The sequence below is a fragment of the Coffea eugenioides genome, chromosome 7 (genome assembly GCF_003713205.1).
Source record: "Coffea eugenioides isolate CCC68of chromosome 7, Ceug_1.0, whole genome shotgun sequence".
Lineage (NCBI taxonomy): Eukaryota > Viridiplantae > Streptophyta > Magnoliopsida > Gentianales > Rubiaceae > Coffea > Coffea eugenioides.
The window spans coordinates 7,549,922-7,564,444 of NC_040041.1; the positions used below are offsets into that span (position 1 = coordinate 7,549,922).

Consider the following 14,523-nt stretch of genomic DNA (forward strand, 5'->3'; position numbering starts at 1 on the left):
ATGAGAAGGTAGGAGAATTAGAATCTAAAACCTTAAATATTATCTGGGATCTCGACTTTAGTCACTGGAGCAGGGCCTCCTCGGTAGTAAATGAACTACTTAATATAATAGAATTGTATCTTAAATTGTGAATTTCGGCAATTTTGAGAATTTTGGCCCCCTAGAATTTTATTTTTTCCGGTGAAATAATCTATTTTGCTTAAAAATCAAACTTTACAACTCAGGAAGCGTAGTGTCCTTAAACCTGGGAAGAATTGTATGTTTGATATAAAATCTTTCCTTGACAATCAAAGAGAGTCTTCCCATTAAGAGCATTTAATGTTGCTAACAAATGCCAGTTTTTTTTTCCCCTTGCAAAGGATTATAGTAGAGAAAACATGAGATTCACCTTTTTACTGGTGGCTGCACATTGAAGTGGATATTAACACAAGCAAAATGTTGAACGTGAGTGCCAATATGACAGTATCCCTTAAACTTCCCATCATATTAAAAGCCAGTTAACTATTAACAACCAAACACATAATGGCTTAACTTTTGTTTATTCAATGTGGTACACAATATTGGCTTTGTTTGGATAATAAGTTTTATTTGCCTAAAAAAAAAATGCTTGCATCACAAACAATAATATCTCCGACCACCTTTTTATATTTTCAATAACAATTTCATCTCATCTTAAAAAATGTATCACAGTATTATTCTAAATAACATTTTCAAATAATCTCCTGTGTCCAAACATAGGATAATGAGTTATTTATTAAAATTTATTTGTTTATATTATCATTACATTTTTTAACTATCTATTGATCTCATATATATTATATCAAAATAGTGCTATAATTTTTTTTTTAAAAAAAATTATCTCAAATAATCTACTATTCAAATGCAGTCATAAATTTTCAAATCGACGAAGGTCTTAAAAGATTGCATGTAATTTCTGAGTTTCTGGATATTAATGATGATCACAACGTAATCCCTCGATTCTCAGAAATCAGTGGGGATCTTTTAACGTCAAAAGTCCCACAAAATTACGTTAACGCGTGAAAAAAGTATTCAAGTCCATTGACTTCTATAAACAGGTAAAAGAATGAGACAAACAGCATTGACAAGTAAACTCCCCCTGCCTTCAACTGAAAGTGAAATGCCCCCACATATCCTACCAAAGTCTTAGCATATTGGGTCCTCAGTTTTATTTGTCGCAATCGAAATTATGGCCTGGCCAAAGAGGAGTTGTAGAACCATATAATTTTTTGATCAAGAACTTTATCACCATAGTCATAAATCATTCATTTTGTTTCATATCTAAGGTACTTTGTTGAATCCCTTGTTGAATCTTCCTCTGATCTTTGATAATTATTCATGATGTTTTTTGATCATAGGAAACTGTTAGTTTCAGATAAGAACACTAGAGTTCTTCTTGTGAAAGAGGCTGTTACATCTTCATGTTTTATAGGTTGTCCATCTCCTCCTCACTGGAATGATGGTTCAGAAGGTGATGAATTATCTCCACCTCCTCCACCAAGCCAGAAGAATAGTATGCCTACATTCTTGGTTCTCATGCTTTGTATTCTCGGAGCTGTATTTGTTTTTATTTGCTATCTTGCTTTCCGTAGAAGATACCAGACGAATTTGAGGAATTCTATAAGGATTTCATCATCAGCTGATGGTGCTCGTGACGAATTTCTTGATGAAAATCACGGCCCCAGGGTGCATCATCCCGTATGGTATATTCGCACAGTTGGTTTAGAGCAATCGGTGATTGACTCCATAGCTGTTTTCAAGTATAAGAAAGGTGACGGCCTGATTGAAGGAACTGATTGTTCTGTTTGCTTGAGTGAGTTTGAAGATGATGAATCTCTTAGGCTTTTGCCAAAATGTAGTCATGCTTTTCATATTACTTGTGTTGATACATGGTTGAGATCCCACAAAAATTGTCCACTGTGTCGTGCCCCAGTGGTTTGCGATACTGATGTCAATACTAGTACAGATGTACCTCAGATGAATACATCACAGCCAGTTTTGGATAACAGATTGGATACATCAGGTCCCAGGGAAGATGATAGATTGGATAATCAACAAGAAAGTGATGCAGTTGCAGAAGCCATGACTAGTGAGTTGAGAATCGGAGTTGAAAATATCGGTCCAATATCGCATGAAGAAGGCAAGGTTTTGGAACTGCTGAGGAAGAATTGTAATAATTTTGCTGCAGGGAAGAACAGGGTTCGAGTATTGAGTGATTTGGCTGATCATCGCGTAAGGATTGGGGAAGAAATGCAACCAGTAAGGAGGTCACTTTCAATGGACTTGCCTTCTGCTTCAGTGATTTATGCTGCAGTGGCTAAGATTCATCCAGTAATAGACGAAGGGTCTTCTAGTATTCAGGATCTGGAAGTGAAGAAACAGAATTTAGAAATAGTTGCAGCAAAGCAAGGGGATAAGAATTCAAGCAGACATAGATCAAGAAAGAGTTTTTCATTTGGGCGTTCGCTGCAGAGTGTGCCTATGCGTATGAAGAGGTCCTTCTCATCCAGTGGCAAGGTCTCGATACCCAGACATGGCAGAAGCCAGGAGTTAGTCCGTTCATTTTGAACCTTCCCCCACACTCAGTTCAGGTCCTCTGAATTCTAGCTGAGGCTAAAAATTGGTGTATGATGGTCCTAAACAGTTGAGGAATTACCACTAAAACTATTACTTTGCAGAACTGAAGTTGTAAGTGGGCTGATTCCAAATTTCATCGATCTTTGGATGGATCATTCTCAAGGGATGGCAAATGGACTCATTAAGATGATAGTTATCTCAAAAAGCAATAGATTGCTATTCATTTTTACTTTTCTGATGAGCAATGATGATGTATTTTATTACTCTGAATCAGGAAGAAATTCAGGAATATCAGCTTTTGCATAGAGCAATGGATTGCTATTAGCGTGATAAATTGTAGGTCATCTGTCCAGCTTCTAGTTGCAGGTTATCTCCTTGTAATTCATGCTTAGTTCCCTCTTTTTCTTGTTCCTCAATTTTGTCTGTAGCATCTTCATATGCATCTTCTTAAATGTGGAAATCCCGGTCTAAGATAATAAACAAGATACGTAATTTCTTGCTGCAAGATCGTCACTTCAGCACATAGAAGTGGGGAAATCGTTTGAATTGGTATATTGTATCAGCTAAGTAAATACTAAGCCCAAAAATTTTCCAAATGTAACAATTAATCTGATCAAGAAATGATCTTTATCTGACAACAAACACGCTGATCCCCTACGTGAAGATTCAATCTATTTTAGCAAAACATATTAGGATCATTAGATCCATAATGATTCATATCCACTACTTTCAACATTCTATTAAGCATCTAGATTGAGTTTTCTACAAGTTGGCTCTCGTCAAAGATTTCTAGTCCATGTCCATTGCATCAGACTTGGTTTCAAGTTTATAATCATCTTGGTTTCTTCCCGGGGGAGGTGTCAACTGTCCGGAAATCTAAAAAATGCTAGAAGATGAAGTTAATGAAAGAATTTATTATGATTCCAGCAGTCGACCTTGACCTTATAGATAGTGCAATTTGCTGTATTACACATGCTGCTTCACCTAGTTACTACTACTACTACAATCTCTTGAACTTAGTAAACACATTCATTGGCCTCGGACATCCAACTTCAAGCCAATTAACTAAATAGAACAACTTGTTTCCCTTTCTTTTCTTAGCAGTGTCTTCATGTATTTCTGATAAAAAAGATTTTTTTTCTCCATGACAACTAACTAAAAGATTTGTTCCTTCTGCCAAACTGCTGATGCAGAAGAAACCAGGACTGATAAGAGCCACAAGCAATTAATTCATACCAAAAGGTCCATTAATCAACGAAACTTATAATTGAGAGCCAACAGTCCCTTGATTGACAAAACTTGTAACTAAGAGCTTTCTGATACTGCCTCATTTCCAGGAAGCAAGAATTTGTCATGCTGTAAAGAAAGTAGGCTCAAGCTGAATGGCTAGAATGTTAAGATGCATGCCGATCCAACTCTATCCTGACTAAAATTGCAGAGAATTTTTAAGGGATTTTGGGTATTCAGAACTAGGAGTGGCCTGAAACTAAAGAATCATTAATAAATTGAACACTGATGCTTCTGTCAAGACCCAAGAAAAGGTAAAACAGGTTTAGTGGTGGCAGCTTGAGAAAGCGCTAAAGTTGCAAGGAGCTCTTATTACCTCTACAATTTGCCTATAATAATTACGCGGGCTTTCTGCTGTTAGAGATCCAAATTTGACAACTCTAATAGAGACCATTTTGTTCTTAGCTATGCCTTTTTTCCCCCTTCTTGCAAGGCAATCATGTTAGTCATAGGTCTTAAGTCACCATTGCATAATCCAGTAGTGGAATATATCCTTCCCACTGAGGCCCATATTGATAATTTGACGTAGGCCAGGCCAGTTCGTCATATCTAATTAAGTTAATGAAAATGTCTTTGTTTCATTCTCTAACACCTCCCCCGCCCACAATTTAGCAAGATATCCAAAGAGAAAAAAAAAAGGAAAGAAAACGTACGAGCTTGAGAAGTTTTTTACATGAAGAAAGAAATCCAACTGAGTTAGCCTCCAGATTCATCCTGATTTATCTTGAACTTGTAAAGGGTAACTTTTCTCAAGCCAATGGGGTGGTAAACTGTGGTAAGACTATCAGACTGATAACATGTGTGTCTTCCCTGATTGATTAGGCCTGCAAGGAAAGATCCAGGAGCAAGATTACAATTCGTCTGTCATCAACCTTTTTTTTTTTTTTTTTTTAATTACTGATATAGGAAGTCTACGGGCACATGAGCTCAGAATGTAAAAGCTTTTTAAGGGGACCAAGATTCTATGCTTTTTACGTCCAGGGGAAGAAGGGTTTGCAGGTTTTAGTGTACCTTCAAGATCCTACTTCATAGATAGGTAGCTTTCTTCCGGGATGTGGGGATAGCGTTTTGAACATCTAGTGGGAACAGAATTTCTCAATGTTGACTTCGCTTTGCAGGTTATACCAAGGCCTCTGGACTTTTCTGCTTGTCATGTTATGTTACTTTTGAGTAAACTTAAACAAAATAATTTTAGGGGGATAAATCCATATGATAGATCAAATATGATAAAAGTGAAACACAAGGGACTAAATTAATAAGATAAAACACAAAAAAAAAAAGTTCAGATGGAATTTGTGATCAACTTATTTGATAGCTATAGAAATTTGATGATTGTGCTGAATTCTTGACAATTGACAAAAATAGTGAAGATCAACCTAGCAGGGAGAGAGCTTGGCTCCACCTCCACAGCAGCTCTAAAGTCTGACCATTAAATTAATATCTTGAAACTCTAGGGGCTTTTTCAGCATTTTCGTGATAATAACATTATAGTACTCATTAAAGAAATGATTAATTTTTTGTATATTAACAGTATATACACTTTTACTATTAAATGCATGATATATATAATTCGAATTTGAATTTGAAACACAAATTTTACGTATATATCGTATATTCAATCGTAATAATACATACATTATCGTCAGTATATATAAAATTTATTCTTAAAGAAATCATAATAGCTCTTCTTCTTTAGTTAAAAAGGAGAAAAAAGAAAAAAAAATAGAGTGACTTTCCTCTCGACCGGTCAACTTGGAACTCATGAGTCATGACTTTGCCTTATCAGCTGCCAATTTAGTTCATAATTATCTGACGTGATGCAAATATTGCTTTGGAAATAAAACCCTTTTCTAACCGTAACTGGTTGGCAGTTCTGCAATCATGTTAGTATTTTCATTTTGCAGCAAACGACGAATTATTTGCAAAGCTTTCAACCTTTTAGAGACCCACAGCCACCATCCCGAGAAGTACCAAATTTGGGGAAGGCAACGACTCAGTTTCCTCATACAATCCAAAACCGAAAAAAAAAAGGTCGTGGGTCCATATGCTTGTGATGTTTTGGTACACAAGATCTTTCCCATTCGTGATCATATTGAAAGATTCCCCCACAAAATTGACAGATATACCTTAATGAAAAACTCCCCACAAAATTAACAAATACATACTGCATTGCTGGTATAAGGTACTTGGTTAATTTTGGACCTTTTGAAGCCTTGTTTGGATTGGAGTTTTTCCAAATTTTTTTTTAAAAGTTTTTCATAATCACGTTTTTGAATCTTTTTTTTTTTAATCACACATTCATCAAATCGCGTGATTTAGGTGAATTTTGAACCTTTTGAAGCCTTGTTTGAATCGAAGTTTTTCAAAGAAAAATTTTACATTTTTCATAATCACATTTTTAAATCTCACATTCATCAAATCACGCGATTTGGGTAAATTCTGAACCTTTCGAAGCTTTGTTTGTATTGGAGTTTTCTAAAGAAAAATTTTACTTTTTTCATAATCATATTTTTTAATTAATTTTTTATGTCACATTTATCAAATTGGTACAATATATTTACCTCTTTTGTAATCTTTTACACAAGAACGTAAGAATATCGTTAATGAAAATGAAACGCTAGAATATTAGACTCTAGAAAATTATTTGGGAGGCGTAAACTTTGGGTCATGTCTCAATCAAGTAGGCCCACCTTGAGAGGCCCATGTTTTCAATTGATGTAACATTCAGTTGGCTTTTGATGGCACAGAATTTTGAGAAGTTTTCAACTTTTCACAATTATTAGTGTTCTAGTTGGCAAAACAAATTAGGAATTAGCCATTGCACGGTACGGGAACAGAATATTCCTCTGAAAAACATAGAATTAAAAATTAACAATTGCAAATCTATTTACTTCAAATTTTATATATATAAAAATATTGCAAAGTACAGAATGGTTGTGACAATAATGAAGATAACAGCTAGTTTTCAAGAATAATGGAAGATGAAAGGCTGGGGTGATGGATGGCATGGCATGGCACCATATTTAAGCTTTCTTCTCAGCTGGACGCCGCCTCCTCATGTATCATGCCCACCAAATCATGCACAGCAGTGGCTATTTCATTCACTGAAGTTAGCTGACAATCATCTTCAACCTATTTTGTACCAAAAATGTTGGTTAATTTTCACACAAATGATTTTTTTTTCGAGCAGGGAGGATGAAATTTAAGAAGTGAGAAGGGAGAAAGTGAACTTGAATCCAGAACCTCTAATTCTTCGTAACTCGATATTAGCCACTAGACTAATTCACACTAATAATATTAAAGAATGGAAAGCAATAACATGCTAAATAAGATAGCGTAAGTTGAACTTACCTTGACACTAAAAGAATAAAGTACCAAATGGTCTCTCGTAGTAATGTTCAAGTGAAGGATGGCAAGGCTCAAAGAGTGAAACCCTGTGATTAGTGTCAATAGCTGTTTTGGTCTTCTTCTCGTCAGTAGCTTAATATTGGCATGGTTTTCTGCCATGGTCACTTCAACATCAGCTATTGTAGAGTGCTTCTCAGCCATGGCATCGTCAGCGGCCATGGAATTATCCATGTTTTGCCGACTTGGACAAGTTGAGTACTGAGGAAAAGTGAAGAAATTGTCGAAGAGTTTGGAGTGGATGGTGGACGATTGCTGCCTCACTTGTTTGTGTGATTGAAGGAATTGGAGGAGTTGTTCAAGCTCCTTCACAAAATTAATGGCTCCCCCTACGATTGATGCTTGGTCCCCCTGCTTACATTAATAAGTTAAAAGAGCAAAGGTTAATTAATTAAGCAACTGTCGTACTATTATTAATCATTTCAATTACGCAAAAACAGTGCCGATATTGTCAGTTTCTGCATTCATCATCATTCAAGATTTGTGATTCTTAACTTTGGGAATTGTGTTAATCGTTATTATTTTACGTGCACCTGAACCTATACATGGCCAACCCACCTAAATTATGCAAAAAATATTAGTGTGTGTTGTGTGTGTAAAATATACCCTTTGAGCGTAGGAAGGTGGCATCATCGATCGGACGACGGCGAGATAATCATTCATTTGTCGCCGGCGATTTCTTTCCACCGCAATGTGAGTCATCCGCTGGTTCTCCATTTCTTCCTTATTCTTGAAGCTTTTGGTCCGCCTTCTTCTCTTCCTGCCAGGCATAACAACCGGAGCTAGATTACTTCCGGCTATCGATCCCTCAACAGTGCTTGTATCCGATGAAGAATTGATGCTGCTCTCCCAAGCCCCACTTATCAAGCCTTGCTCAAAAATTTCAGAGTTGATTTTTCCTTGATTTTCATGGATTCCAAGGCCCCATAGGTCACAAAATTCTTGGTTACAACCATAACTAAAAGGATCTTGTTGAAAAACTATGGTTTCTAAGGCCATTCTCTTAACTATTGTTCTCTTCTTTCTTTTTTCTTGGCCAGCTAATGCATGTGAAAGGGAAAACTGTCTTTGTCCTCCTTATATAGGCCTCATCAAGTCCTAGAATTGAAGGACGAAGAATTGATAAATGCAAGTTGAACCAATCAATTGTTTATGTTTAAGAAAGAATTACAGCAGTTACACACGTGAGGCCGTGTCTTGACATGTATGTGTCCTCAAGGGGGAGAGAGGGGGCAAGAGAGAAGACATTTCTCTTTTTCAATTGACAAGTTGAGATGAATCATCTAAGACCTTTGAATGATGTTCTTGCTAAACTTACTAATAAGGTAAAAGAAGTATATTATAACAATTTTTATGCTTGTTATATTTGGAAACATTAAGCGTGTGGGCTAGACACACACACCCACGCTTTTACCAAAAGAAATTCGAGGCTAACTTTCTTCCCAAATAGTGTACGTAATTGCCATTTTTATTTATGCTGCTGCTACTTCATTTTTTTTAATCTTTAGGTGTGAAGGTTCGAATCCACACTCTCTCATTTACACTCTCTTTTCTTGTAGTTTCGTATCACTCAATCCATTCATTCCCTTTATCTTGCTATTTGACAAGGGAGAAAACTGAGCAATTGCATAACCAAGGACTGTGATTAGATAGTATCCAAATATATGGACATGGGGTGATTCAGTTGAGTCCTGTCTGATTACTTTTAATTGGTCTAAATTTATACGATTTCGGTCAGTGAAAAATATATTAATCTTGCAAGAATTACATTAATTGAATATAAATGGTCAATATTCTAGAGGACTTGCCGAGTTGACTATGTGAAGTATCTCAAGAAATCATTCGCCAAGAAACTCTGAAAACGTGAGGATATTGACATCGAATACTGTTACTGGCAGTCCGACTACTTAGTAGTTTTTTGTAAAAAAAAAAAAAAAAGTAAAGAAAAAGGTGTCAATAAACATTAGCTACTCTAAAATAGTGTAAACATTTATCTACTGTACATCTGCTGCATTAGAAAATTACTGTTAAAAATGCTAGTACATGGGTCCAATATATAGGACGTCAAGGAATAATTACTTGATAATTCCATAATGAACTATCTCACAGTTTTCATCACGACAATTATTAGTGTCATGACAACTTCAAATGGCATAAAAATCCCAAATGGAAAAGGTCATCCAAACAAGAAGCAATGCTAGATTGCAATCAAAATTCTTGCAAGTCTCCAACAATCTGTGGAGCCTAAAAGATCAAATAAGACACCTCAATCAACTCATGGTAGTCAATCCTTTCTTTCATCACCTACCATAGTTTCGACCCTTTTCGTTCCTCAAGCAAAGAAGTTAGTAGTACTAAAAACCAAATTGATGCATTAGCAACTTTCTTTCTTGGTCAAGCACCATCAAGATTTGATATCGCATTTTTGTAAGGTCCTGGCTTGTCTTCACTCGGTCACCATCTATGTTTGTGCATGCCGGAAAGAAGACTTGAGAGAGAGAGAGAGAGAATATAAATACAGTAATTTTGAGGACAGACATGGGACGTTTAACAGAGATAAGTCAGTAGGGTTGTCGTTCGCATTGAAGAAAAAAGAATCCATGTGAGTCCTGACCCCTCAAAACCAAAGCCAATCTGCAATCATCAATGACAAAGACCATGAATTTAGATAGGGCGCCAATTCCAAAGATTTTCTGCTTTTGTATTCGAACCAACATGTACCTTTTAGCTTGTGGTCTTCCAGTAATCAACCTTTTCGTGCTAAACAAATTTGAAACAAACATTTCTTCTTCCTCACTCATGCACATGTAATAAAGAACGGGTGCATAATTTTGGGTGTGGGTGAAAACTGCTTTCTGACTCATCAGACTGCAATATATGCTCTAGTTGTTTCGGCTCCTAAAATTCAATTGTAGCTTTTGGTTGGAATTTTGTGCTTCGAGCAATGATATTCAGACCCTATCTTCTGTCTGAATGATTAGTCTTGCAACTTTTCTTGTTTCCCCTTAAGCATTGAACATTTATTAATTATGGTGCCGAGCCAAGTCTCCCCAAAAGAAAAGGAACATCACAATCATAGCCATACTCTTTTATCTATATATATTTGGACATCCACTTTTACAGTTCAACAGATAAAATAGGTTAGACTGCAATATTAATGACAAAAAGAAAAAAGTGACTGTTCTTTATGGCATTAATACTAGCTAGATTGACTCGCCATTAATAGATGGTCTCGAACTTACATTTACTGTACCACCTTTTGGCATTAGCCTCAATTTCAAATATTCTGATCATTGCTAAGCAAATTGAAAATGGTCGAACGTTCTCCTGTACATGTAGCATGACTCCCTCTTGCAAGGCCCGTAATTCATGCATGGTGGAAATAGATATATTCATTGCTTTTGTCTCGACCTCTCTATATATTAATTAACACGTCCTATTTTAAATAGTAAAAAAATTGTAGTTGGGACCATAATAGAAAATCGGTATAGCAAAGCTTGATTTACGGTATACCACTAAATGGGATCCATTTGGAGAAAAGATTCGCAACTGTATACTTGGCCAAACTGGAACCTTTGGTTTCCAGCAATTTGTCAAGATTGAATCCTATAACTTACTAGTGCAAGATTTGCTAATGAAATGCATCGATGTTTCTTCTTCTTTTTTTTTTTTTTCCTATCCTAAGTTGTTATTGAAAATGAGCAAGGATCACTTAAAACTTTTCTGCTCTTGTCAAACTATGAAATTGTGGCTTAGAAAGAAGGACTCTTAGCTTGTTCAGAAGACAGAAAAAGTTGGTATGCATAATTACCAAGATCCACTTTTTAGCCTAATAATTTCCGAATATGAGCAAGGGCCACTTAATTTGTGAATTTTCAGTGTGTTGAAACGGAATATTGTTCAAAGATATGCATGGTCTGGTTGACGATATGGTAGGATGTGCAAATCTTAGTCAAACTAATAGTTATGCCCATTGGAGGACTCAGTTTTTATATCTTTAGGTGCAGTTTTAGTTTGATATAAGATTCAACAACTAGCTAGTAAACTTAATCCTGTTTGTCATGGGAGGTATAAACTGGTCAGTTTGGCATGGGACATATAAAATGGTCATCCAACTCAGTTCCAGTGCTAAAGTAGATAACGTGTTCAATTTTTTTTTTTTTTTTTTGGTTAAAATGCATAATATGTAATAGATATATTGCAAATCAAACTCTGAAGGTTCTTTTTTTTGTTGATAGCATGTGCTTATAAATTAGCACGTACATATTTCTTGATCTAGCCAATTGTATACACTAAACCGGAAGTGCAAGCAAATACAAAATTGAGAAGCGAATAAGATACTAATTTGTCTTGTTACCCGTTTCAACGACTAAGCAAAAAGGGATAGCACAGTCAAAATTATCCGGAAAAAATTAACAAAAATCGAAGAATGTGAGACAAAGATGGCAAGCCATCATTTTCTCTCCTTGAGCAAGCAAGAACACTCGAACCTTTGATGTTAGGTTATTAATTCCAAGCTTTGGCGGTCTCCATCAGAAGGGGTTTAAACAATTAAAGATGATATCTCATCTAACTGGCAACATTTTGAATGTATCAGAAAAAACATTGTTTAAAAGATTTGATACCGACTGAGTATTTATGAATTAAGGATATACAATTCGATTATTATGTCCATTCTTTGCACAAGTTGGTGATTGCTAGTGTTCATCCCCATCAAAACCTTTTGTCTAGTACGTAATCAGCATTATTAATAAGTATTATAATTATTCTCTCAAACAAAACTCCAAGTGCACGTACTGTGGCAAAATGACATGACAATTAGAAACTCCCTTTGGAATAATAAACGTTGCAAAATGGATTTAAGAAACGCAGAAATCAGCTTTAGCTTGACCATGCAATATATGCATATATACGTCTGCCTCATTTGACCCTCGAATGCATGCATGAGATTACGAGGAGATTGATTCTTCGTTGGTTTTTTGTGCCTTTTTTTTTTTTCATAACTTTTCTTGGTATTCTCAACTTTATGAGAGAGTGAAGATCTGATTCATTCTTCCTTAGGAGTGAAAAACTGATAGCTCCCCGACATATTAATTCTAGGCTTGTTCAAGCTTTTAGTAAAAAAAAATCTATGCTGTAATTTGTAAACCATCTCTTACTTATTTGAATCAACAGAGGGGAGGGAGGGTTGGTGGGGGAAGAACCCAAAAACATTGATGAGAAATTCATCTTGCTGGTTCATCAAAATAGAGGTGTAAGAAATCATATTGAAGCCAGTAAATTAGAACCTTCCTTTGTGTTTAGTGCCAGATTTTTGAACAGACAACAGTGTTATAAGAGTTGCTGCCATGACGTCCACTTTAGTCTCTAAACAAAGTTATCCATAAATAAATCCTAATTTTTTTTCCAGAAAAATTGAAAAGATCAATGGATACAAATTCTTGATTAGCAATATGACGACTTTAAGCATCGCCTAATTTCTAACTTTTCAGCTATATCATACTTTTGTGGCAATATGGAACAAGCCAGCAATATTCTATCAATATCTGGTATGGTGAATTTGAAGAATCATCACAAAACTAAATGTAGAGAATCTAGTTTACCGTTATTGCTCAATAAAGGAGGAACACTAAAACTTTCTGGTCTACCTTATTTTCTGTCTCACCCTCAACCACCTCTTTTCTTGATGAAAGTCCTTAGAATATATGTATATAATCTTCTGGGCTTATCTAGAAAATAAATATATGCACCTCTAAAGATGAGACTGATTTTTCAAATCAAAATAAATAGTAGACAACGAAACTTAACTCGTGAAATTGATTACTTATACTAGAATCCCGTGAAGAGATATTGTTTCAGCCCCAGTGTTACTGCAAATAAGCTTTTCTTTAGTTTTATGCTAAATGTTTGTTCCTTATTTCGATTAGCAGCTAATTTAGATACTAATTTATATTTTTGGTCAAAGATTGCCAAAGAATAGTAGTTGTGATAGATATCCTATCACATTTTAGATCTAGCATTACGGGTTTTATTCTATCAGAAACCCAAGCGTTGATTGCGGACCTAAGATTCCGGCATCTACAGTCTTGTTTTCTAGTTTTCCTTTTCTTAACATTATTTTTTTTCTTTTGTCAATCATTTTCTGAACATTATTGTGATGCTAACTTTTTTGCTTTTTCTGTGAGAGTTATAGTATTTTGATTGCTCAGTTTGCACCTTCTAGGAACATGAGATAGGAGGAGTACATTATCGTCACAACTTGCATGTCAACGGATGGGGTTTGGATTGAATCCTGATCTAAATTCATTAAATTTAGTGAAATCTAGACTCAGACCCGGATCCAAATCCTTATGGGTCTAACAAAGTAAATCTAGACTCGGACCTTTATGGGTTTGAGTATCCAATGAGTATCTATGGATAGTTTTCTAAATATACAATGAAGAACTAAAGTAAGACTATTTTAAAAATATATAAAGTTCAAAAATAACATAAATACCATTGACTTTTTGTTTCCAAATAATAAAATTAACATTTAAGAAATTGAATCCAATATTATGAAATTAAAGAAAGAAGTATTATCAACTACTTCTATTTATTTTCAAAGTTTCATTTGCATCCACATCTAGTATTTCATTTAAATACCTTTACTTGTTCTCATTTTTCTGAAAAATGTTTGTGTCAATTATAATGCCAATTAGGATTAGCTTGAAAAAAATAAAACAACCGTAACATATATAAATATTTAGCCCTTATTCAAAAAATATATTTTTGTATCTCTTTTCCCTAAACTTCAACATGAATCTGGGTAGAGCCTAATTTGTATTTAAATTTAGGTATGAATCATAGAAAATCAAACCTTACCTAAACTCATGACTCTCTTATAGGGTTTGAATTTGGGTAGAGTCTAAATTTGAGAAATTATATCTAAACATTATCCAAAAATATTGTGTCTGGATTGAATTTGGGTAAGACCTGACCCACCCATTGACATACTTTCACAAGCTACTATGGGTAATAAAATCTTTCCACGAATTTAACTTTACATGATAAAGTAACTTCCTAAATTTTTGCGAAAATTTGATTAGTCCTTTAAACCTTGTCAAAAAAATACCAAATTCGCTCAACAAATTCGTTTGTGATTTAACAAGCATTCAATCATGTAAAAAGAGACTGTTGATCTCACCAATCCTTAAGCCAAAAAATAGTACTAGTAATAATTGCTTGCTTGCCCGTATG

The 14,523-nt window shown here is 35.1% G+C and overlaps 2 protein-coding genes across 2 annotated transcripts; one reads left to right on the plus strand and one right to left on the minus strand.

The window, feature by feature from the left end:
• The first annotated feature begins 1,293 nt into the window (after nucleotides 1–1,293).
• On the plus strand, nucleotides 1,294–3,011 carry LOC113778747 (E3 ubiquitin-protein ligase RING1-like). Its single transcript, XM_027324238.1, has one exon. The coding sequence runs from the start codon at nucleotides 1,357–1,359 to the stop codon at nucleotides 2,584–2,586; it is 1,230 nt and encodes a 409-aa protein (XP_027180039.1). The 5' UTR covers nucleotides 1,294–1,356; the 3' UTR covers nucleotides 2,587–3,011.
• A 3,801-nt stretch (nucleotides 3,012–6,812) lies between these two features.
• Nucleotides 6,813–8,312, minus strand: LOC113778598 (transcription factor bHLH96-like). The gene is made up of 3 exons (XM_027324053.1): nucleotides 7,894–8,312; nucleotides 7,234–7,638; nucleotides 6,813–7,014 (listed from the first exon to the last, which is right to left on the minus strand). Exons 1-3 carry the CDS (start codon nucleotides 8,284–8,286, stop codon nucleotides 6,919–6,921), a joined length of 894 nt encoding a protein of 297 aa, XP_027179854.1. The 5' UTR covers nucleotides 8,287–8,312; the 3' UTR covers nucleotides 6,813–6,918.
• Between the last annotated feature and the right edge of the window lie 6,211 nt (nucleotides 8,313–14,523).

What these genes read in the sequence shown, in the direction of transcription:
- LOC113778747 (XM_027324238.1), top strand. Translation starts at nt 1,357, where the DNA reads ATGATGTTTTTTGATCATAGGAAACTGTTAGTTTCAGATAAGAACACT.
- LOC113778598 (XM_027324053.1), bottom strand. Translation starts at nt 8,286, where the DNA reads ATGGCCTTAGAAACCATAGTTTTTCAACAAGATCCTTTTAGTTATGGT. An exon ending in CACCTTCCTACGCTCAAAGG is followed by an intron (nt 7,639 to 7,893) that starts GTATATTTTACA and finishes TAATGTAAGCAG; the next exon opens with GGGGACCAAGCATCAATCGT. An exon ending in TTTATTCTTTTAGTGTCAAG is followed by an intron (nt 7,015 to 7,233) that starts GTAAGTTCAACT and finishes GGTACAAAATAG; the next exon opens with GTTGAAGATGATTGTCAGCT.